At 45.1% G+C, this 24,802-nt stretch overlaps 1 protein-coding gene across 8 annotated transcripts in view; it reads right to left on the reverse strand.

Annotated features, from left to right (window-relative positions):
- Positions 1 to 5,650: 5,650 nt before the first annotated feature.
- Positions 5,651 to 24,802, reverse strand: part of pcbp3 (poly(rC) binding protein 3) — a 173,499-nt gene continuing 154,347 nt past the window's right edge. For 6 of the 8 annotated variants that reach the window (XM_036958561.1, XM_036958556.1, XM_036958553.1 and 3 more), the window contains 3 exons: positions 8,781 to 8,833; positions 8,230 to 8,399; positions 5,651 to 6,918 (listed from right to left, as the gene is read on the reverse strand). In XM_036958561.1, the coding sequence (XP_036814456.1) occupies positions 6,864 to 6,918; positions 8,230 to 8,399; positions 8,781 to 8,833 (278 nt within the window). In that variant the 3' untranslated portion in view covers positions 5,651 to 6,863. Of the gene's footprint in view, positions 6,919 to 8,229; positions 8,400 to 8,780; positions 8,834 to 24,802 lie in introns of those variants that run through there. The other 2 variants (XM_036958555.1, XM_036958558.1) reach the window with 2 other exon arrangements.

Below are 24,802 nucleotides of genomic sequence, written 5' to 3' on the forward strand. Positions count from 1 at the left end.
GTCAGTGCTAATTGAAGTTGATTCTCTTTGTCCTAGCAAGTTTAGTAGCCTTAGCATTCAGTCCTTACAAAGTAAAATATATCATTGTAATGTATTTTTCTTCTTGGCTTTTGAAAGTAAAAAAATAGCTTCAGACCAAGCATTACTAACTCAGGTCCAGGTTGGATGGTGTTTTCAGGTCTCTGCTTGTTTGCCAGAGCATTTGCTCTATAACTTGGAAATAATAATCCTTGGGTGTAGGAAGCATTACAGGTAATTCCAGGTAATTCTGTCCTAAATCAGCTTGTAGGGTTGGAGTTTTGTTTTGGAGTGAAGGCTATGTTGCTTAGGGTAGCATCCTGCTAAAAATATAAGTTTGTCTAACTCTAAATTGATCTATTTTTTAAAAACATGCTGAAAAATGTGGGAGCTCATCTGCTCATGATCTCTCTCTCTCGCTCTCGCTCTCGCTCTCGCTCTCTCTCTCTCGCTCTCTCGCTCTCTCTCTCTTCTCCCCCCAACCCATATAGACCAAATAGCTACATGTATAGCTGCATTGGAAGAGTTGGAGGAAAAATACCTCAGTGCCCGACCTCACTAATCCTCATGGCTGAATGGAAGCAAGTCCCAGCAGAAATGTTCCAACATCTAGTGGAAAGCCTTCCCAGAAGAGCAGAGGCTATTATAGCAGCAAAGGGGAGACCAACTCGATATTAATGCGCATGATTTTGGAATATGTTAGACGAGCAAGTGTCCACATACTTTTGGTATATATGACTGACACAAAAAGACAGACAGACACACACACACCAATGTGTCTTTCTCTCCCTCTCTTCCTCTTTCTTTCTTCGCATCACTGTACCCTCTACCATCATCACTGTACCCTCTACCACTGTTGTGCATTGCTATTGTTTTAACATTGTAGGTTGTAAAGCCTTATTTGCATATTTTCCAGCATGCCTTTCAAGTGAATGTGAGGGATACCCACTCATGACCGTTTCTTAGTGACAGAGACAATGTTGTTGCATTCAATAAATTCTATTCCTTAAACCGTCACCAAGTGACTGCCTAGTGAATGTGTTGGAATTGAAAGTAAATGCTTTATGACTATATATTATACATTTCATCAGGCCTTTAGTTATCCTCAACATTGTGTTCTGAAAGTCTTGGCTCATGGGCCACATCATACTTGCAACTCAATGTGAAATGATTAGTAATTCGGATCGGAATCCAGCCAAAGTAAGGATATCCAACAATTGGAATATTGACATGACAAACAAAACTACCAAAACCATCTAAACTGGACCAACCATCTCAGTAATGGGTGCAATAAGTCCAACCCCTTACAGATTGGATTAGTTTAGAAACATATACACTACATTACAAAAAGTATGATACCTGCTCGTCGAACATCTCATTCCAAAAATCATGGGCATTACTATGAAGTTGTTCCCTCATTTGTGCCTATAACAGCTCTTCTAGGAAGGCTTTCAACTAAATGTTGAAACATTGCTAAAGGGACTTGCTTCCATTTAGCCACAAGAGCATTAGTGAGGTCGGGCACTGATGTTGTGATTTTAGGTCTGGCTCGCAATCGGTATTCCAATTCATCCCAAAGGTATTCGATGGGGTTGAGGTAAGGGATATGTGGAGGCCAGTTAAGTTCTCCCACACCGACCTCGAAAAAACATTTCTGTATGGACCTAGCTTTGTGCACGTGGGCATTGTCATGCTGAAACAGGAAAGGGCCTTCCCCAAACTGTTGCCAAGCACAGAATCGTTTAGAATGAAAATAATAATAAAAAAAAATAATTGTTTAGAATGTCATTGTATGCTGTAGCGTTAAGATTTCCCTTCACTGGAACGAAGGGGTCTAGCCAGAACCATGAAAAGCAGCCCCAGATCATTATTCCTCCTCCACCAAATCTTACAGTTGGCACTATGCATTGGGGCAGGTAGCGTTCTCCTGGCATCCGCCAAACCCAGATTTGTCAGTCAGATTACCAGATGGTCCAGCTGATTCATCACTCCAAAGAACGTGTTTCCACTGCTCCAGAGTCCAATGGCGGCGAGCTTTACACAACTACAGTCGACACTTGGCATTGTGCATGGCGATTTTAGGCTTGTGTGCAGCTGCTCAGCCATGGAAACCCATTTCATGAAGCTCCCAACAAACTGTTATTGTGCTGAAGTTGCTTCCAGGGGCAGTTTGGTACTCGTTAGTGAGTGGTGCAACCAAAAACAGACACATTTTACGTGCTACGCGCTTCAGCACTCGGTGGTCCCGTTTTGTGAGCTTGTGTGGCCTACCACTTCACGGCTGAGATGTTGTTGCTCCTAGACATTTCCACTTCACAATAACAGCACTTACAGTGGACCAAAGCAGCTCCCAGGGCAGACATTTGACGAACAAACTTGTTGGAAATGGTGTCATCCTATGACGGTACCAGGTTGAAAGTCACTGAGCTCTTCAGTATGGGCCGTTCTACTGCCAATGTTTGTCTATGGATATTTTATGGCTGTGTGCTCAATTTTATACACCTATTAGCAATGGTTGTGGTTGAAATAGCTGATACACTAATTTGAAGGGGGGTCTACATACTTTTGTCCAGTGTAAGTTATTTATTTTTGTATAGATCAATTAATCAATTGATGTGCATGCAGAAATATCGATATTAAAACAAACTATTCTGAAAATCTACCTTCAACCAATCATTCTGGGAAGAATGATAATGAGACCTCGCCCATGTCTTTTTCACTCAGAGAGTTAACGGAAATGTACTCAACACAGTCAAGTAACAACAACACCAGACAGTGTTGATTCTACTGTGATTCAAATAACACTTGATTTATTCACGGTGAATAATGTTATAAAGTCTGTTTTGGACAGACAGGATTTTAGTTGTTTTGAGTTGTCGACTCCACTGTTAGCCTAAATAGTATTTACCGTAAATCTTAGCTTAGTTTTAGTTTTCGGAACTGGATTCTTTTGAGTTATTTCAGTAATCATGTTGCTTTTTTCATCGATTTTTTTCAGTCTTTAGTTGTTGGTATAATTAACTATTCTTGGGATGACCACTCAATAAAATAACAGCATGTTAAATGGCATTGGCATGGCTCATTGTTTCCCTTTTACAGCAATGTGCATCACTGGTCCAAAGTACGTGTCTTATGGCATTAGTTGCCCATGTCCCCAATGCTGGACTGGCACCCTGATGGTTCATGGGGTAACCTTGACTTGTCCAGCCTCAGATGCAGGCTCTGTCAAAATACCCGGGATAGAGATTAGGCCCTCAGAGGGGTAACACCTCCTCAGTCTCTTCTCCATAGCCACTACTTCTGACTACGGGACGATTGGATAGTTGAAAGTAATATGACAACATTTCCATCCAGCCAGTCAGAAGGCAAGATGAAGCTATTACGATAATGGTACAGCGACCCAATCCTCTCAGAGCTACTGGAGTTCTTAGGTGCAAGTAAGCTTTTGGATGTAGGCTAGGAGTCCATTTGGAATTGTGTTTATGTCACTGTAACACAGGTTATGGAGAGCTTAGAATAACTTATAACACATATAACATGCAACTTACATTTTTTCTAACAATAAATATTTTAAGAAAGACCCTCAGCAAAAATATGTTTATGATTGGATGTTAAGCATTATGATAATAACATTATATTTTATTATTAAAAAACACACACATAATAACAACCACCGATCCAAATGAAAAAACATAATTTAATTTATGTTAAAGTTTAAACTGATCTCAATAAATGTATCTAATATTGATCTGCAAGAAGCGAATTATCAACCATAAATACACTGTATATGTCACGTTCTGACCTTAGTTCCGTTGTTTTGTCTTTTGTTTTAGTCTGGTCAAGGCGTGAGTTGGGTGGGTTGTCTATGTTAGTTTGTCTATGATTTTCTATTTCTGTGTTTGGCCTGGTATGGTTCTCAATCAGAGGCAGCTGTCTATCGTTGTCCCTGATTGAGAACCATATTTAGGTAGCCTGTTTTCCATTGTGTTTTGTGGGTGGTTGTTTCCTGTTTAATGTTTTTGTTTCATTAATCAAGTCGACAATCTACTGGCAAATGCTTTTCAATTCTTGTCATATGAAGATAAATTATAGAAGAAACATACTCATTGGCCATTGGACATAAACATTACACAACAAGTTGGAAATCGCAAAATCAACAATGAGTGGTTTGGAAGGAATCAGTGGCCAACTGCAAGCATTGCAAAGCAATCACTATGCATATACTATGCCTGCTATTCAGTAGAGAGGTTGTGTGGTCCATGTCTGGGTTTAAGGGTCTCTTTCCCAAGCTTAAAAGGTTAAATGTTCACTCGTAACACACCATGGGCTAGAAAAAGTTGAAAACATTGGCCATGCTGTCAATCCAGCATGACTTCTGCCGCATTCAAAACAGCTGGAAACTTGGAACTGGGACATTTCAGTCTTCAGTGAGTTCAAGACAAATGGAAACTTGGGGGAAAAAACTAGCTCCAACTGGTCTTCTAGATCGGAATTCCAAGGCCTCTTTCTAGAGCTTCAACCTGAAGATCACTGACGTCACGATTCAACCTTGTTGTCTCGAAAGCATCATAAATCTAGAGACTGCCTGACTTTGATGATAACGTTTGATGACATCATTTGTCCACGAGAAGGACCACCTTCCTGTTCAAGTGAGCACAGCACAACAAGGTGAGTCCAAAAGTGTATTGTATGCTGCTGCAAAAATTATGTAATATGCCCACGAGATATGTATCTGTAGCTAAGAAAGTAATACTAAGTGTATGTTGTGTAGTAAGCTGTTAGTAGCTCATGTGCCTTAGCCTAATTCCCACTCATAACTTAGCCTACTGTTCTGACTTAGTGGTGAACCTGTAGCATATAGCCTGTTTTATGAAAATGGCATTAATTATTGTAGGAGCTTTACTTGGCTGCTGAAATAACAGCCCATGTTCTGAATTCTGTCGATATACATTTAAAAAATGCTGAACAAAGAGTTATATTGACTTCGTCCATCCTAGCTCGGTTAATTGATGTCTTAATCGAAATTACGGATTGCCTCTTATCCGCTCGTCATTCTGTTATGCCATAGATTGTACATCTCAATTGTCAGTAGAAACCACATTTGTTTAAGCAAGTCAGCCATATCAGAGATGTTTTTTTAAGGAGTAAATGAGGCTGAATGAACTGTTTCGCTGCCAGACAAGGCTCCGCTGATAGCCAGGTGTAGTGTTGGTAAGGATTCACTCCATGGTGCTGAAAAGAAAGCTCTGCTGTTGAGACAGCTTTATGTAGGCCCTGACAGGTTAGGAGCACAGTTTGTCACCCTATAGTGCAAGTAATGTATTGTTTAGTGTTGTGTTGTGTAGTGGGTTTGCTGACATGCATCTAAATAAAAATTGTAGTTTGCCTCAGCAAGATTTACTGTGCACATATCACCCAAAACTTTGCCATGTAATTATTTATGCAAAATATATTCAGATATTATTCCAATGTATGCATTTTTAGAGGCAAATACTCTGATGTGAATTCTTGGCTCAGTTCACTGTCCTAGCCTATTTCAATAGTACACTTATTAGCCTACTATTGAAGCATTGTGAATTACCTTGGTCCTAGACCCATGTTAGCAAATCAAAACATTAAAAACAAACACGTATTTTAATTTGGGACAGTTTATTTTCTTTTTGGGGAGTTTGAAATTGCACTTCGGGACAATTCTGGGATGGTTAGTCTCTCTCGAACCCTGCATATATCATGAGCACGCATAAAACACGATAGCTGTGTTTTAAACTTATTAAATAAACTGAATTTACAGTAAAGCACATGATAATGCCAAAAAATAAAGTGTCCTTTGAATAGTCGGTTGAGGGCAGGTGAGGAGAATCATGTTAACAGTGTGGGTATCATGTTTACTTTACATATAATAAATTAGTTAGGATCACTTAAAGGCGCAGGACAGATAAATACAGAGAACAAAAATAAATGTGCAATGCCATTGGCACATGGGTCGTGTGATGCAGTGAAGAATGATGGGTAGAAATTAGTGTTCACATTCCAGTGACCTCAGACGTCAGCCTAGAATAGCTAAGGAAGAGGGGAGAAGGGAAGGGTGAAGGAAAAAGTGAGAAATAAAACTATTCTGAGATTGGACACTTTCACACAACAGTGAAACTGCAGCATTCCGGCTTTTAGGTTTCCATGTTACATTTACTATTGTATATTGGTCATGCAAATGGATTTTATGATGCACTTTGATAAAAACCAATCCAATCTAATTCTGGATTTTCCCTAATTGAAAAACCTGCACCTAAATCTCTTGAACTACAAATAGTGTGTTTAAACGTAGTCCTCTATCACATTGGAAGTTGTTGACTCAATAATTTAAGTCTCCCTGCAAAAAGGAGAACCTCCAAAACCTCCTTACTATTTACATAAAAAGTACTTCCTTTTCATTCCAAATTTGACGCAACAATATCGCTTCACAAACGCATCACATCACTCAAGACTCATGGCCAATAGCATTGCTCAGTAGCAATCTGAATAGCAATATTTTTTTGTTTTCCACTTTTTATCCATTTTTAATTGCCTGACAATTAACTACAGAAAAATAATGTAACAATTATCCTAAGCATTCGGCATGCTGAAACACTATACGTAACTCTTTACATTACATGAACAGAATTCAAGTCAAATTTTTTCACTTTGCTTTACACTTTGCCTCTTTAGCCTATTCAAAGCTGCTAAAGCTTAATTAAGTGTCAAGTGCTAAAGGAATCAGGTAGCCATTAAGTTCTGTGGGAGTATACATGGGGTTATTGGGGAGACAGTTGCTGCTGTTAGCTTCTTGATAGTGGAACCAGATTTGGGCCTCAGGATGTTGTCATGGATGACGGGTCATTCCACATGGCAGCCACGTCCCTGAACCTGTCAGTGGAATTGTGGGAAAGCAATAGCCATTAGTCTCTTTCCAACCGCTTCTCTGGAAACCAAACCCTAAAACAAAGAAGTCACATAAAACAAAGCCCCAATGTTGTAAATTGTGTGTATCAGTAAAGATTGAAGCATATGGATTGGGACTGTACCCCTGACACTGTCTCATTTCAAAGTTGTGTTCATTAGGTGCTAAGGGAAGAAAACTGACTAAAACAGGGACAGACTACCTGGCCTTTGTTCTCCGTGCTCTCATGACCATGACCCAACTTTGAAGATAAGTTATATGAACATTTCTGAAACTTTATGGGAAAAAGCTTTAATGTTGTTTTGTGATAATGAAAGAGTGGTTTTAGAGGACAGTGAGAAGAAGGAGAGAGGTGAGAGCATAAGGGAACTTTAAAATACAAATTTGATCTCCAATATTGTATAATACACTGCTCAGCTCCTGGCTATACTGCCTCTGGCAAATACAGGAGTAGATGCTACCAACAACCACCAGGGTCAGATTTCCTTCTATTTAAAAGGTTAATGGACTTTGTGCTAGGACAAAGTCTAGGTCCGAAATGGCACCCGGCTGAATCCTCTGTAATAGCCTACTTGATTTATCTATAAATAAAGAGCTTGATACAGAAAAGAAAACCTAGTCAGTTGTACAGCTGAATGCCTTCAACTGAAATGTGTCTTCTTTATTTAACTCCTCTGAATCAGAGAGGTGCAGGGGGCTGCCATAATCAACATCCACAGCGCCCAGGAAACAGTGGGTTAACTGGCTTGCTCAGGGGCAGAACTACATATTTTTACTTTGTCAGCTCAGGGATTCGATCCAGTAACCTTTCGGTTACTGGCCCAATGCTCTAACCACTAGGTTATGTGTTACTTGTTACCTGTGTTGAGGTGGATGTGTTTTCTACTGTGCTCAGTCAAAAGCCAGAGCAGTGACACTTAACCTAAAGCAGCCTGCCATGAAAGATCAATCATAATATTTATATAAACCTCGTCAATAATGACACAACATTTTCAAAATGTAATCAATTACTGAATAATCTCAATAAAACATGTCATTGGGTTAGGTCTGTTGCCACCAAACTGCCATCACACGTTATGACTCATATTGATGCCAGAAATAGCCGTGGAGGCATTTGACAGAAGGCTTCTTTGCACAAAGGGACTCCTCCACAGACAACCATTTCCCACAGAAATGTACTGGAGGTCACTGATTCGGCCTCATGCTAACAATGCATACTACTTGCATTAGCATTATTAGTGTAGGCGCTCTGATGTTGGCGGTGGGTAAGAGGTTACCTTGCATTGATGAGGTACTGGGCAAGGCTGATGTTGGCGGGGGTTCCTGTGATAGTGATCTGGCGCTCCGACGAGCCCTCCATGGCATTAGCGATTTTGATCTGCGCCCCAGACATCTGGCGGATCTCGTTGATTTTGGTTCCCTGGCGCCCGATTATGCAGCCTATTAGCTGGGAAGAAATGGCAGCGGTTCTTAACTGGGAAACCTGGAACAGAAGCCTTGGGCTGGCTTTCATTGATTTGAGCTTTAAAAAGCTCAATCGTGAAAGCAGTGTGACATCATTGGCTCATTGCAGGGTCAGTTCCATTGAAACCCAGTAACAACAATTAATTAATTTAAAGTAATTTGAGAAATGTTTCATTTTTCATGAGGTATTTTTCATGTCATTGAAAGTTGATGGTGTTACAGGGCAGCATTTTTAAGTCTGTGTATGTCTGTGTTAACTAATATTTGTCTTCACAGTAAAAGTTATCTTGTGGGGAAGAGTTAAAATGAGTTGACCCTGATACCGGTTCATTAGTTGTTTATCCTACTGTTGTCCTTTACTCACATCATTTGGAATTGTGAGTTCATGAGTACTGGCCGGGGGGCTGGTATCCAAACCTGTGTTGGGGAACAGGGAAGGAGAGAGCATGGCATAAATAGCATTTTTTGTTAATTGGAGGATGTCTTGCTGTGAGTCAGGACCTTGGTCTCAGGATTGCAGTCCTAAGGCATCAAGGACCCTGGTTTGTTACCATAGTAGTCAACATGAGAGTCGTGCCCTTGGGGTGAGATCCAACATAATAGAGATCCCATTGAGTGGGATCCAAATTTATTGCCACCCTTGATAGAGATGAGCAAAAAAGACTGTATGAAATAAATAATACAATACTGAGCTGTATTGTATGCTCAAATAACAGGAATGTTTTTTTTATTTTATACTAATACAATTGCTCTGATAAAAATATTTTGTTTAAAGCCTCTATGCTGTCTTCTTAATTTAAATGTTTAAATCATCACTTTGTTCACTTATTATTATTTATTTTTATAACTTGTTATAATTTATTTCCCTGGGCCTCCTTTAGCCACTGAAATGCTCAGTCAGACTGTGTGGGCATGGGGATACAAATTTGAATATATGCTACATGACCAAAAGTATGTGGACACTTGCTCGTCAAACATCTCATTCCAAAATCACGGCATTCATTTGGAGTTGGTCGCCCCTTTGCTGCTATAACAGGCTCAACACTTCTGGAAAGGCTTTCGACTAGATGTTGAAACATTGCTGCAATGTTGCTTCCATTCAGCCACCAGAGCATTAGTGAGGTCTGGCACTGATGTTGGGTGATTAGGCCTGGCTCGGTGTTCCAATTCATCGCAAAGGTATTTCATGGGGTTCAGATCAGGGCTCTTTGGAGGCCAGTCAAGTTCTTCCACACCGATCTTGACAAACCATTTCTGTACGGACCTCACTTTGTGCACGAGGGCTGAAACAGGAAAGGGCCTTCCCCAAGCTGTTGCCATAAAGTTGGAAGCACAGAATCGTTTAGAATGTCATTGTATGCTGTGGCATTACAATGTCTCTTCCATGGAACTGAAGGGCCAAGCCCGAACCATGAAAAACAGCTCCCGACTATTTGTCCTCCTACACCAAACTTTACAGTTGGTACCATGCATTGCGGCAGGTAGCGTTTTCCTGGAATCCACCAAACCCAAATTCGTCCGTTGGACTACCAGATGGAGAAGCATGATTCACCAATCCAGAGAATGAGTTTCCACAGCTCCTGAGTCCAATGGCGGCAAGCTTTACACCACACCAGCCAAAGTCTTGGCATTGCACATTTTGATCTTAGGCCTGTGTTCTGCTTCTCGGTCAATGAAACCCATTTCATGAAGCTCCCGTCAAACAGTTCTTGTGCTGCCATTGTTTCCAGAGCAGTTTGGAACTCGGTAGTGAGTGTTGCAATCGAGTACAGGTGATTGTTATGTGCTATGCGCTTCAACACTCGCTAGTCCTGTTCTGTGCGCTTGTATTTGTATTTATTAAGGATCCACATTAGCTGCTGCCAAGGCAGCAAATCAAATCAGACTTTATTTGTCACATGCTCCGAATACAACAAGTGTAGACCTTACCATGAAATTCTTACTTACAAGCCCTTAACCAAGAGTGCAGTTAAATAAGAGTTAAGAAAATATTTACCAAAAAACAAAGTAAAAAAATAATAAAAAGTAACACAGTAAAATAACAATAACGAGGCTATATACCGAGTCAATGTGCGGGTGTTCAGGTTAGTCGAGGCAATTTTTACACACACTTAGTGGTGAAGTGATGATAAACAGCGAGTAGCAGCAGTGTACAAAACAAATGGGGGGGTCAATTGATTAATTGTTCAGCAGTCTTATGGCTTGGGGGTAGATGCTGTTAAGGAGCCTTTTGGTCCTACACTTGGCGCTCTGGTATTGCTTGCTGCGTGGTAGCAGAGAAAACAGTCTATGACTTGAGTGACTGGAGTCAATTTTTAGGGCCTTCCTCTGACACCGCCTGGTATAGAGGTCCTGGATGGCAGGAAGCTTGGCCCCAGTGATGTACTGGGCCATTCGCACTACCCTCTGTAGTGCCTTGCGTTTGGAGGCCGAGCAGTTGCCATACCAGGCGGTGATGCAGCCAGGATGCTCTTGATGGTGCAGCTGTAGAACTTTTGAGGATCTGTGGACCCATGCCAAATCTTTTCAGTCTCCTGAGGTGGAAAAGGTGTTGTCGTACCCTCTTCACAACTGTCTTGGTGTGTTTGGACCATGATAGTTTGTTTGTTATGTGGACACCAAGGAACTTGAAAGTCTCAACCCACTCTACTACAGCTCCAGAGATGTTAATAGGGGCCTATTCGGCCAACCTTTTCCTGTAGTCCACAATCAGCTCCTTTGTCTTGGCACCACACTGCCAGATCTCTGACCACCTCGCTATAGGTTGTCTCATTGTTGTCGGTGATCAGGCCTACCACTGTTGTGTGGTCAGCAAACTTAATGATGGAGTCATGTTCGGCCACGCAGTCGTGGGTGAACAGGGAGTACAGTAGGGGACTGAGTACAAACCCCTGAGCGGCCCCAGTGTTGAGGATCAATGTTGAGCCCCAGTGTTGACGATCAATGTCTGGATCCTGCAGACATTTTGTTGCCTACCCTTACCATATGGGGGTGGCCCGTCAGAAAGTCCAGGATCCAGTTGCAGAGGGAGGTGTTCAGTCCCAGGGTCCTTAGCTTAGTGATGAGCTTCGTGGGCACTATGGTGTTGAACGCTGAGCTGTAGTCAAAGAACAGCATTCTCACATAGGTGTTCCTTTTGTCCAGGTAGGAAAGGGCAGTGGGGAGTGCGATTGAGATTGCATCATCTGTGGATCTGTTTGGCCGGTATGCAAATTGGAGCGGGTCTACGGTATCCGGGAGGATTCTGTTTATGTGAGCCGTGACCAGCCTTTCAAAGCACTTCATGGCTACAGACGTGATAGCTACGGGACGGTAATCATTTAGGCAGGTTATATTCGCTTCCTTGGGAACAAGGACTATGGTGGTCTGCTTGAAACATGTCGGTATTACAGACTCGGAGAGGTTGAAAATGCCAGTGTAGACAGTTGTCAGTTGGTCGGCGCATGCTTTGAGAACACATCCTGGTAATCCGTCTGGCCCCACGGCTTTGTGAATGGTGACCTGTTTAAAGGTCTTCCTCACATCGGCTACCGAGAGAGTTATCACACAGTCATCCAGAACAGCTGATGCTCTCATGCATGGCTCAATTTTGCTTGCCTTAAAGCAAGGATTCAATCTTAATCCTGTATTGACACTTTGCTTGTTTAATGGTCTGTCTGAGGGCATAGCGGGATTTCTTATAAGCGTCCGCTCCTTGAAAGCGGCAGCTCTAGCCTTTAGCTCGATGCGGAAGTTGCCTGTAATCCATGGCTTCTGGTTGGGATATGTACGTACGGGAACTGTGGGGACGATGTCATCGATGCACTTCTTGATGAAGCCAATGACTGAAGGGGTATACTCCTCAATGCCATTGGATGAATCCCGGAACATATTCCAGTCTGTGCTAAAAAACAGTCCTGTAGCGTAGCATCCTTGAATCTAAAGTGTTGTTTTACGTTTTATGAGCCCCCAACCAATTGTGTTATTTTGCTTGTTTGTAACTTATTTTTTTACTATTTTTGTACATAATGTTGCTGCTAAATCCTTTTTCCTTTTCCTAATCCTAGCAGAATCCTTTTACTTATTTCACGACTCTGACAAGCCCGAGGCGGAGGATATACGACTCCCTCAGGAACAGGCCCAACCCCAGTGAGCTGCGTGAAGAGGAGATGGAGAAAGAGAGGCTGGAGGGCGGGCTGCCTTCTGAGGAGTAGGAAGCAATCGAATAAACCCCAACTCTCCTCAATTCTGCTCGCAAACATGCAACCTTTGGACAATAAAATAGAAGAGTTATTGGGAAGATTAAACTACCAACTGGACATGTAAAACTGTAATATCTTATGCTTCACGGAGTCATGACTGAACGACGACAATATCAACATACAGCTGGCTGGTTAGACGATGTACCGGCAGGATAGAACAGTGGCGTCTGGTAAGACAAGGGGCGGTGGTCTATGTATTTTTGTAAACAACAGATGGTGAACGATATCTAAGGAAGTCTCGAGCTATTGCTTGCCTGATGTAGAGTTTCTCATGATATTCTGCAGACCACATTACCTACCGAGAGAGTTTTCATCTATATTCCTTGTAGCTGTACATACCACCAATGAGCTGTATTCCGCCATTAGCAAACACGGAAACGCTCACCCAGAGGCGGCGCTGCTAGTAGTGGGGGACTTCAATGCAGGGAAACTTAAAGCAGTTTTCTCTATTTTCTATCAACATGTTAAATGTGCAAACAGAAGGAAAATAACTCTGGACCACCTATACTCCACACACAGAGATACATACAAAGCTATCCCTCGCACTCCATTTGGCAAATCTGACCATAATTCTATCCTCCTGATTCCTGCTTACAAGCAAAAATTAAAGCAGGAAACACCAGACACTTGATCATTAAAAAAGTGGTCAGATGATGAAGATGCTAAGCTACAGGACTGTTTTGCTATCACAGACTCGAACATGTTCCGGGATTCCTCCAATGGCATTGAGGCATTGAGGAGTACACCACATCTGTCATTGCTTTCATCAATAGCTGCATCGATGATGTTCTCCCCACAGTGACCGTACGTACATTCCCCAACCAGAAACCATGGATTACAGGCAGCATCCACACTGAGCTAAAGGCTAGAGCTGCCGCTTTCAAGGAGCGGGACTCTAACCCGGAAGCTTATAAGAAATACCTCTATGCCCTCCGACGAACCATCAAACAGGCAACGCGTCAATACAGGACTAAGATCGAGTCGAACTACACCTGCACTGACGCTCGTCGGATGTGGCAGAGCCTGCAAACCATTACAGACTACAAAAGGAAGCACAGCCAGGAGCTGCCCAGTGACACAAGCCTACCGACAAGCTAAACTACTTCCATGCTGGTTTCAAGGCAAATAACACTGAAACATGCTGAAACACTGAAACATGCTAACACTGAAACATGCATGTACCGTAAGACTGTGTGATCACACTCTCCGCAGCAGTAAGAGTAAGAGAGAGTAAGAACTTTAGACAGGTCAACATTCTAGCCGCAGGGCCAGACGCATTACCAGGATGTGTACTGCGAGCATGCGCTGACAAACTAGCAAGTGTCTTCACTGACATTTTCAACCTCTCCCTGACTGAGTCTGTAATACCAACATGTTTCAAGCAGACCACCATAGTGCCTGTGCCCAAGAACACTAAGGTAACGGGCCTAAATGACTACCCACCTGTAGCACTCACGTCTGCAGCCATGAAGTGCTTTGAATGGCTGGTCATGGCTCACATCAACACCATCATCCCAGAAACCCTAGACCAATTCCAGTTTGCACACCGCACCAACAAATCCACAGATGATGCAGTCTCTATTGCACTCCACACTGCCCTTTCCAACCGGGAAAAAAAGAGCACCTGAGAGCATGTGAGAATGCTGTTCATTGACTACAGCTCAGCGTTCAACACCATAGTGCCCTCAAAGCTCATCAATTAGCTTTGGACCCTGGGACTAAACACCTCCCTCTGCAACTGGATCCTGGACTTCCTGACGCACCGCCCCAGGTGGTAAGGGTAGGTAACAACACAACCGCCACGCCAATCCGCAACACAGGTGCCCCACAAGGGTGCGTGCTCAGCCCCCTCCTATACTCCCTGTTCACTCATGACTGCATGGCCAGGGACGACTCCAACACCATCATTCAATTTGCTGATGACTTAACAGTGGTAGGCCTGATCACCGACAAAGACGAGACAGCCTATATGGAAGAAGTCATAGACCTGGCCATGTGGTGCCAGGACAACAACCTCTCCCTCAACGTGATCAAGACAAAGGAGATGATTGTGGACTACAGGAAAAGAGGACCAAGCATGCCCCCATTCTCATCGACGGGGCTACAGTGGAGCAGTTGGAAGGCTTCAAGTTTCTTGGTGTTCACATCACCAACAAGCCAACATGGTCCAAGCACACCATGACAGTTGAGAAGTGGGCACAACAAAACATATTCCTTCTCAGGAGACTGAAAAGAGGGTAGTGCGAATGGCCCAGTACATCACTGGGGCCAAGCTTCCTGCCATCCAGGACCTCTATACCAGGTGATGTCAGAGGAAGGCCCTAAAAATTGTCAAAGACTCCAGCCACCCTAGTCATATACTGTTATCTCTGCTACCACACGGCAAGCGGTGCCGGATAACCAAGTCTAAGTCCAAGAGGCTTCTAAACAGCTTCTACCCCCAAGCCATAAGACTCCTGAACATCTAGTCAAATGGCTACCCAGACTATTCACATTGCCCCCTCCCCTCTCCACATCACTGCCACTATCTGTTGTCATCTATGCATTGTCACTTTAATTAACTCTACATACATGTACATACTACCTCAACAATCCGGTGCACCCACACATTGACTCTGTACCTACACCCCACTGTATATATTCTTTTTTTTACTGCTCCTCTTTAATTACTTACTTTTATCTCTTATTCTTATTCATATTTTTTTTAACTGCACTGTCTGTTAGGGGCTCGTACGTAAGCATTTCACTGTAACCTGTTGTTTTCGGCGCATGTGATTAATACAATTTTATTTTATTTTATCTGACCACTTCCGTATAGAGCGAGTCACTGGTACTTCCTACTTTAGATTTTGCTTGTATGCAGGAATCAGGAGGATATAATTATGGTCAGATTTTCCAAATGGAGGGCGGGGGAGAGCTTTGTATGCATCTCTGTTTGTGGAGAAAAGGAGGTTGAGAGTTATTTTCCCTCTGGTTGCACATTTGACAAATCAAATCAAATCAAATGTATTTATATAGCCCTTCGTACATCAGCTGATATCTCAAAGTGCTGTACAGAAACCCAGCCTAAAACCCCAAACAGCAAGCAATGCAGGTGTTGAAGCACGTTGGCTAGGAAAAACTCCTAAGAAAGGCCAAAACCTAGGAAGACACCTTGAGAGGAACCAGGCTATGAGGGGTGGCCAGTCCTGTTCTGGCTGTGCCGGGTGGAGATTATAACAGAACATGGCCAAGATGTTCAAATGTTCATAAATGACCAGCATGGTCAAATAATAGGTCTGGGACAGGTAGCACGTCCGGTGAACAGATCAGGATTCCATAGCCGCAGGCAGAACAGTTGAAACTTTAGCAGCAGCACGCCCAGGTGGACTGGGGACAGCAAGGAGTCATCATGCCAGGTAGTCCTGAGGCATGGTCCTAGGGCTCAGGTCCTCCGAGAGGGAGTGAGAAAGAAAGAGAGAAAGAGAGAATTAGAGAGAGCATACTTAAATTCACACAGGACACCGGATAAGACAGGAGAAGTACTCCAGATATAACAAACTGACAATCGCCCCCCAACACATAAACTACTGCAGCATAAATACTGGAGGCTGAGACAGGAGGGGTCAGGAGACACTGTGGCCCCATCCGATAATACCCCCGGACAGGGCCAAACAGGAAGGATATAACTCCACCCCCTTTGCCAAAGCACAGCCCCCACACCACTAGAGGGATATCTTCAACCACCAACTTACCACCCTGAGACAAGGCCGAGTATAGCCCACAAAGATCTCCGCCACGGCACAACCCAAGGGGGGGGCGCCAACCCAGACACATCAGTGACTCAACCCACTCAAGTGACTCACCCCTCCTAGGGACGGCATGAAAGAGCACCAGTAAGCCAGTAACTCAGCCCCTGTAATAGGGTTAGAGGCAGAGAATCCCAGTGGAAAGAGGGTAACTGTCCAGGCAGAGACAGCAAGGGCGGTTCATTGCTCCAGAGTCTTTCCGTTCACCTTCACACTCCTGGGCCAGACTACACTCAATCATAGGACCGATTGAAGAGATGAGTCTTCAGTAAAGACTTAAAGATTGAGACCGAGTTTGCGTCTCTCACATGGGTAGGCAGACCATTCCATAAAAATGGAGCTCTATAGGAGAAAGCCCTGCCTCCAGCTGTTTGCTTAGAAATTCTAGGGACAATTAGGAGGCCTGCGTCTTGTGACCGTAGCGTACGTGTAGGTATGTGTGGCAGGACCAAATCAGAGAGAAAGGTAGGAGCAAGTCCATGTAATGCTTTGTAGGTTAGCAGTAAAACCTTGAAATCAGTCCTTGCCTTGACAGGAAGCCAGTGTAGGGAGGCTAGCACTGGAGTAATATGATCAAATTTTTGGGTTCTAGTAAGGATTCTAGCAGCCGGATTTAGCACTAACTGAAGTTAATTAGTGCTTTATCCGGGTAGCCGGAGAGTAGAGCATTGCAGTAGTCTAACCTAGAAGTAACAAAAGCATGGATGAATCTTTCTGCATCAGTTTTGGACAGAAAGTTTCTGATTTTTGCAATGTTACGTAACTGGAAAAAAGCTGTCCTTGTCTTGATATGTTCGTCAAAAGAGAGATCAGGGTCCAGAGTAACGCCGAGGTCCTTCACAGTTTTATTTGAGATGACTGTACAACCATTAAGATTAATTGTCAGATTCAACAGCGAGCGAGAGCGAGAGCAATTTTGGGGCTTCACCATGTTTCATTGAAATGTACAGCTGTGTGTCATCCGCATAGCAGTGAAAGTTAACATTATGTTTTCGAATGACATCCCCAAGAGGTAAAATATATAGTGAAAACAATAGTGGTCCTAAAATGGAACCTTGAGGACCACCGAAATTTACAGTTGATTTGTGAGAGGACACACCATTCACAGGGACAAACTGATATCTTTCCGACAGATAATATCTAAACCAGGCCAGAACTTGTCCGTGTAGACCAATTTGGGTTTCCAATCTCTCCAAAAGAATGTGGTGATCGATGGTATCAAAAGCAGCACTAAGGTCTAGGAGCACGAGGACAAATGCAGAGCCTCGGTCTGATGCCATTAAACGGTTATTTACTGTCATGTATTGTCATGTTGTGTCTTTCTGTCCTTTCCTTTCACCCTGTCTCCCTCTGCTGGTCGTATTAGGTTACCTTTTCTCCCCCGCTTTCCCCCAGCTGTTCCTTGTCTCCTCCTAACTACCCATTCACCCCGTTTCCCACCTGTTCCCTTTTTCCCTCTGATTAGGTCCCTATATCTCTCTCTGTTTCTGCTCCTGTCTTTGTCGGATTCTTGTTTGTTGTGTTTCATGCCTGAACCAGACTATCGTCATGTTTGCTGTAACCTTGTCCTGTCCTGTCGGAATCTGCCGGTCTGTCTGAACCTACCTATGTTTGGTTATTAAAGAAGCTCTGTTAAGTTAATTCGCTTTTGGGTCCTCATTCACTCCCCGTGACAGAAGAATCCGACCAAGAATGGACCCAGCGACTTCGGATCCTCTCCACTCAGCCGTCGAGATCCAGGGAGCGATGCTAGGCAGACACGAGCAGGAATTGTCTGCTGCTCGACATGCCGTTGAGACCCTGGCCACCCAAGTCTCCAACCTCACAGAACAGGTTCGCCATCTCCGCCTCGATCCACCGGCCACTTCCAGGGCTTTCGAATCTCGGGAGCCCAGAATCAATAACCCGCCGTGTTACTCTGGGGAGCCCACTGAATGCCGCTCGTTCCTCACCCAGTGTGATATTGTGTTTTCTCTCCAGCCCAACACTTACGCCAGGAGCACTGCTCGTGTCGCCTACGTCATATCTCTCCTTACTGGACGGGCTCGTGAGTGGGGCACGGCAATCTGGGAGGCAAGGGCTGAGTGTACTAACCAGTATCAGGACTTTAAGGAGGAGATGATACGGGTTTTTGATCGATCTGTTTTTGGGGAGGAGGCTTCCAGGGCCCTGTCTTCCCTATGTCAAGGCAATCGATCCATAACTGACTACTCTATTGAGTTTCGCACTCTTGCTGCCTCCAGTGGCTGGAACGAGCCGGCCTTGCTCGCTCGTCTTCTGGAGGGTCTCCGCGCAGAGGTAAAGGATGAGATTCTCTCCCGGGAGGTTCCTTCCAGCGTGGATTCCTTGATTGAACTCGCTATTCGCATTGAGCGACGGGTTGATCTTCGTCACCGAGCTCGTGGAAAGGAGCTCGCGCTCTCCGTTGCCCCCCTCTCCGCATCACTACCATCTTCCTCTGCCGGCTCGGGAGCTGAGCCTATGCAGCTGGGAGGTATCCGCATCTCGACTAAGGAGAGGGAACGGAGAATCACCAACCGCCTCTGTCTCTATTGCGGTTCTGCTGGTCATTTTGTCACTTCATGTCCAGTAAAAGCCAGAGCTCATCAGTAAGCGGAGGGCTACTGGTGAGCGCTACTACTCCTGTCTCTCCTTCAAGATCCTGCACTACCTTGTCGGTCCATCTACGCTGGACCGGTTCATCAGCTTCCTGCAGTGCCTTAATAGACTCTGGGGCGGAGGGCTGTTTTATGGACGAGACCTGGGCTCGGGAACATGACATTCCTCTCAGACAGTTAAGGGAGTCCACGGCCTTGTTCGCCCTGGATGGTAGTCCTCTCCCCAGGATTCAGCGTGAGACGCTACCTTTAACCCTCACTGTTTCTGGTAATCATAGCGAAACCATTTCTTTTTTAATTTTTCGTTCACCTTTTACACCTGTTGTTTTGGGCCATCCCTGGCTAGTTTGTCATAATCCTTCCATTAATTGGTCTAGTAATTCTATCCTCTCCTGGAACGTCTCTTGTCATGTGAAATGTTTAATGTCTGCTATCCCTCCTGTTTCCTCTGTCTCTTCTTCACAGGAGGAGCCTGGTGATTTGACAGGGGTGCCGGAGGAATATCACGATCTGCGCACGGTGTTCAGTCGGTCCAGGGCCACCTCTCTTCCTCCACACCGGTCGTATGATTGTAGTATTGATCTCCTTCCGGGAACCACTCCCCCCCGGGGTAGACTATACTCTCTGTCGGCTCCCGAACGTAAGGCTCTCGAGGATTATTTGTCTGTAGCTCTTGACGCCGGTACCATAGTCCCCTCCTCCTCTCCCGCCGGAGCGGGGTTTTTTTTTGTCAAGAAGAAGGACGGGTCTCTGCGCCCCTGCATAGATTATCGAGGGCTGAATGACATAACAGTGAAGAATCGTTATCCGCTTCCTCTTATGTCTTCAGCCTTCGAGATCCTGCAGGGAGCCAGGTTTTTCACTAAGTTGGACCTTCGTAACGCTTACCATCTCGTGCGCATCAGGGAGGGGGACGAGTGGAAGACGGCGTTTAATACTCCGTTAGGGCACTTTGAATACCGGGTTCTTCCTTTCGGCCTCGCTAACGCTCCAGCTGTCTTTCAGGCATTAGTCAATGATGTCCTGAGAGACATGCTGAACATCTTTGTTTTCGTTTACCTTGACGATATCCTGATTTTTTCACCGTCACTCCAGATTCATGTTCAGCACGTTCGACGTGTCCTCCAGCGCCTTTTAGAGAATTGTCTTTTTGTGAAGGCTGAGAAGTGCACTTTTCATGCCTCCTCCGTCACATTTCTCGGTTCTGTTATTTCCGCTGAAGGCATTAAGATGGATCCCGCTAAGGTCCAAGCTGTCATTGATTGGCCCGCCCCTAAGTCACGCATCGAGCTGCAGCGCTTTCTCGGCTTCGCGAACTTCTATCGTCGTTTCATCCGTAATTTCGGTCAGGTGGCAGCTCCTCTCACAGCCCTTACTTCTGTCAAGACGTGCTTTAAGTGGTCCGTTTCCGCCCAGGGAGCTTTTGATCTCCTCAAGAATCGTTTTACATCCGCTCCTATCCTTGTTACACCTGACGTCTCTAGACAGTTCGTTGTCGAGGTTGACGCGTCAGAGGTGGGCGTGGGAGCCATTCTTTCTCAGCGCTCCCTCTCTGACGACAAGGTCCACCCATGCGCGTATTTTTCTCATCGCCTGTCGCCGTCGGAACGTAACTATGATGTGGGAAACCGCGAACTGCTCGCCATCCGGTTAGCCCTAGGCGAATGGCGACAGTGGTTGGAGGGCGCGACCGTTCCTTTTGTCGTTTGGACTGACCATAGGAACCTTGAGTACATCCGTTCTGCCAAACGACTTAATGCGCGTCAGGCACGTTGGGCGCTGTTTTTCGCTCGTTTCGAGTTCGTGATTTCTTATCGTCCGGGCTCTAAGAACACCAAGCCTGATGCTTTATCTCGTCTCTTCAGTTCTTCAGTAGCCTCCACTGACCCCGAGGGGATTCTCCCTGAGGGGCGTGTTGTCGGGTTGACTGTCTGGGGAATTGAGAGGCAGGTAAAGCAAGCGCTCACTCACACTCCGTCGCCGCGCGCTTGTCCTAGGAACCTTCTTTTCGTTCCCGTTCCTACTCGTCTGGCCGTTCTTCAGTGGGCTCACTCTGCCAAGTTAGCCGGCCACCCTGGCGTTCGGGGTACGCTTGCTTCCATTCGCCAGCGTTTTTGGTGGCCCACCCGGGAGCATGACACGCGTCGTTTCGTGGCTGCTTGTTCGGTCTGCGCGCAGACTAAGTCCGGTAACTCTCCTCCTGCCGGCCGTCTCAGGCCGCTTCCCATTCCCTCTCGACCGTGGTCTCACATCGCCTTAGATTTTGTCACCGGACTGCCTTCGTCAGCGGGGAAGACTGTTATTCTTACGGTTGTCGATAGGTTCTCTAAGGCGGCTCATTTCATTCCCCTTGCTAAGCTTCCTTCTGCTAAAGAGACGGCACAAATCATCATCAAGAATGTTTTCAGAATTCATGGCCTTCCGTCAGACGTCGTTTCGGACAGAGGTCCGCAATTCACGTCTCAATTTTGGAGGGAGTTTTGCCGTTTGATTGGGGCTTCCGTCAGTCTCTCTTCCGGCTTTCACCCCCAGTCTAACGGTCAAGCAGAACGGGCCAATCAGACTATTGGTCGCATCTTACGCAGTCTTTCTTTTCGCAACCCTGCGTCTTGGTCAGAACAGCTCCCCTGGGCAGAATACGCCCACAACTCGCTTCCTTCGTCTGCGACCGGGCTATCTCCTTTTCAGAGTAGCCTCGGGTACCAGCCTCCGCTGTTCTCATCTCAGTTCGCCGAGTCCAGCGTCCCCTCCGCTCAGGCTTTTGTCCAACGTTGCGAGCGCACCTGGAAGAGGGTCAGGTCTGCACTTTGCCGTTATAGGACGCAGACTGTGAGGGCTGCTAATAAGCGTAGAACTAAGAGTCCTAGATATTGTCGCGGTCAGAGAGTTTGGCTCTCCACTCAGAACCTTCCCCTTAAGACGGCTTCTCGCAAGTTGACCCCGCGGTTCATTGGTCCGTTCCGTATTTCTCGGGTCATTAATCCTGTCGCAGTTCGACTTCTTCTTCCGCGATACCTTCGTCGCGTCCACCCGGTCTTCCATGTCTCCTGTATCAAGCCCGTTCTTCGCGCCCCCGCTCGTCTTCCCCCCCCCCCCCCCCCCCCCCCATCCTTGTCGAGGGCGCACCCATCTACAGGGTCCGCAGGATTTTGGACATGCGTCCTCGGGGCCGTGGTCACCAGTACCTCGTAGATTGGGAGGGGTACGGTCCTGAGGAGAGGAGTTGGGTTGACGTGCTGGACCGTGCGCTGATCGAGGATTTCCTCCGTTGCCGCCAGGTTTCCTCCTCGAGTGCGCCAGGAGGCGCTCGGTGAGTGGGGGGGTACTGTCATGTATTGTCATGTTGTGTCTTTCTGTCCTTTCCTTTCACCCTGTCTCCCTCTGCTGGTCGTATTAGGTTACCTTTTCTCCCCCGCTTTCCCCCAGCTGTTCCTTGTCTCCTCCTAACTACCCATTCACCCCGTTTCCCACCTGTTCCCTTTTTCCCTCTGATTAGGTCCCTATATCTCTCTCTGTTTCTGCTCCTGTCTTTGTCGGATTCTTGTTTGTTGTGTTTCATGCCTGAACCAGACTATCGTCATGTTTGCTGTAACCTTGTCCTGTCCTGTCGGAATCTGCCGGTCTGTCTGAACCTACCTATGTTTGGTTATTAAAGAAGCTCTGTTAAGTTAATTCGCTTTTGGGTCCTCATTCACTCCCCGTGACATTTACCACCTTCACAAGTGTAGTCTCAGTGCTATGATGGGTCTAAAACCAGACTGAAGCACTTCGTATACATTGTTCGTCTTCAGGAAGGCAGTGAGTTGCTGTGCAACAGCCTTTTCTAAAATGTTTGAGAGGAATGGAAGATTCGATATAGGCCGATAGTTTTTTATATTTTCTGGGTCAAGGTTTGGCTTTTTCAAGAGTGGATTTATTACTGCCACTTGTAGATAGTTTGGTACACATCTGGTGGATAGAGAGCCGTTTATTATGTTCAACATAGGAGGGCCAAGCACAGGAAGCAGCTCTTTCAGTAGTTTACTTGGAATAGGGTCCAGTATGCAGCTTGAAGGTTTAGAGGCCAGGATTATTTTCATAATTGTGTCAAGAGATATAGTACTAAAACACTTGAGTGTCTCTCTTGATCCTAGGTCCTGGCAGAGTTGTGCAGACTCAGGACAACTGAGCTTTGAAGGAATACGCAGATTTAAAGAGGAGTCCGTAATTTGCTTTCTAATAATCATGATATTTTCCTCAAAGAAGTTAATGAATTTATTACTGCTGAAGTGAAAGCCATCCTCACTTGGAGAAGGCTGCTTTTTAGTTAGTTTTGCGACAGTATCAAAAATACATTTCGGATTGTTCTTATTTTCCTCAATTAAGTTTGAAAAATAGGATGATCGAGCAGCAGTAAGGGATCTTCGATACTGCACGGTACTGTCTTTCCAAGCTAGTCGGATGACTTCCAGTTTGGTGTGGCGCCAAACTAGTTAAAATGAGTTCCTCAGTTAGGTGGTAAACTGATTTTTGCCCTCTGACATCCTTGGGTAGGCAGTCTGGAAGGGCATCAAGGAATCTTTGTGTTGTCTGTGAATTTATAGGGTGACTTTTGATGCTCCTTGGTTGGGGTTTGAGCAGATTATTTGTTGCAATTACAAATGTAATAAAATGGTGGTCCAATAGTCCAGGAGTATGAGGAAAAACATTAAGATCCACAACATTTATTCCATGGGACAAAACTAGGTCCAGAGTATGACTGTGACAGTGAGTAGGTCCAGAGACATGTTGGCCAAAATCCACTGAGCCGTTGATGGTTCCGAAAAACTTTTGGAGTAGGTCTGTGGACTTTTCCATGTGAATATTAAAGTCACCAAAAATTAGAATATTATCTGCTATGACTACAAGGTCCGATAGGAATTCAGGGAACGCAATGAGGAATGCTGTATATGGCCCAGGAGGCCTGTAAACAGTAGCTATAAAGAGTGATTGAGTAGGCTGCATAGATTTCATGACTAGAAGCTCAAAAGACGAAAACATATATATATTTTTTTTAAATTGAAATTTGCTATCGTAAATGTTAGCAACACCTCCGCATTTGCGGGATGCATGGGGGATATGGTCACTAGTGTAACCAGGAGGTGAGGTTTCATTTAACACAGTAAATTCATCAGGCTTAAGCCATGTTTCAGTCAGGCCAATCACATCAAGATTATGATCAGTGATTAGTTAATTGACTATAATTGCCTGTGAAGTAAGGGATCAAACATTACGTAGCCCTATTTTAAGATGTAAGGTATCACAATCCCTTTCAATAATGACAGGAATGGAGGAGGTCTTTATCCTAATGAGATTGCTAAGGCGAACACCGCCATGTTCAGTTTTGCCCAACCCAGGTCGAGGCACATACACGTTCTCAATGGGGATAGCTGAGCTGACTACACTGACTGTGCTAGTGGCAGACTCCAATAAGCTGGCAGGCTGGCTAACTGCGCCGTATTTCATTGTGGAGCTAGAGGAGTTAGAGCCCTGTCTATGTTGGAAGATAAGATGAGAGCACCCCTCCAGCTATGATGGAGTCCGTCACTCCTCAGCAGGCCAGGCTTGGTCCTGTTTGTGGGTGAGTCCCAGAAAGAGGGCCAATTATCTACAAATTCTATCTTTTGGGGGGGGGGGGGGGGGGGCAGAAAACAGTTTTCAACCAGCGATTCAGTTGTGAGACTGCTGTAGAGCTCATCACTCCCCCTAACTGGGAGGGGG

The sequence above is a fragment of the Oncorhynchus mykiss genome, chromosome 22, assembly GCF_013265735.2.
Source record: "Oncorhynchus mykiss isolate Arlee chromosome 22, USDA_OmykA_1.1, whole genome shotgun sequence".
NCBI classification, from domain to species: domain Eukaryota; kingdom Metazoa; phylum Chordata; class Actinopteri; order Salmoniformes; family Salmonidae; genus Oncorhynchus; species Oncorhynchus mykiss.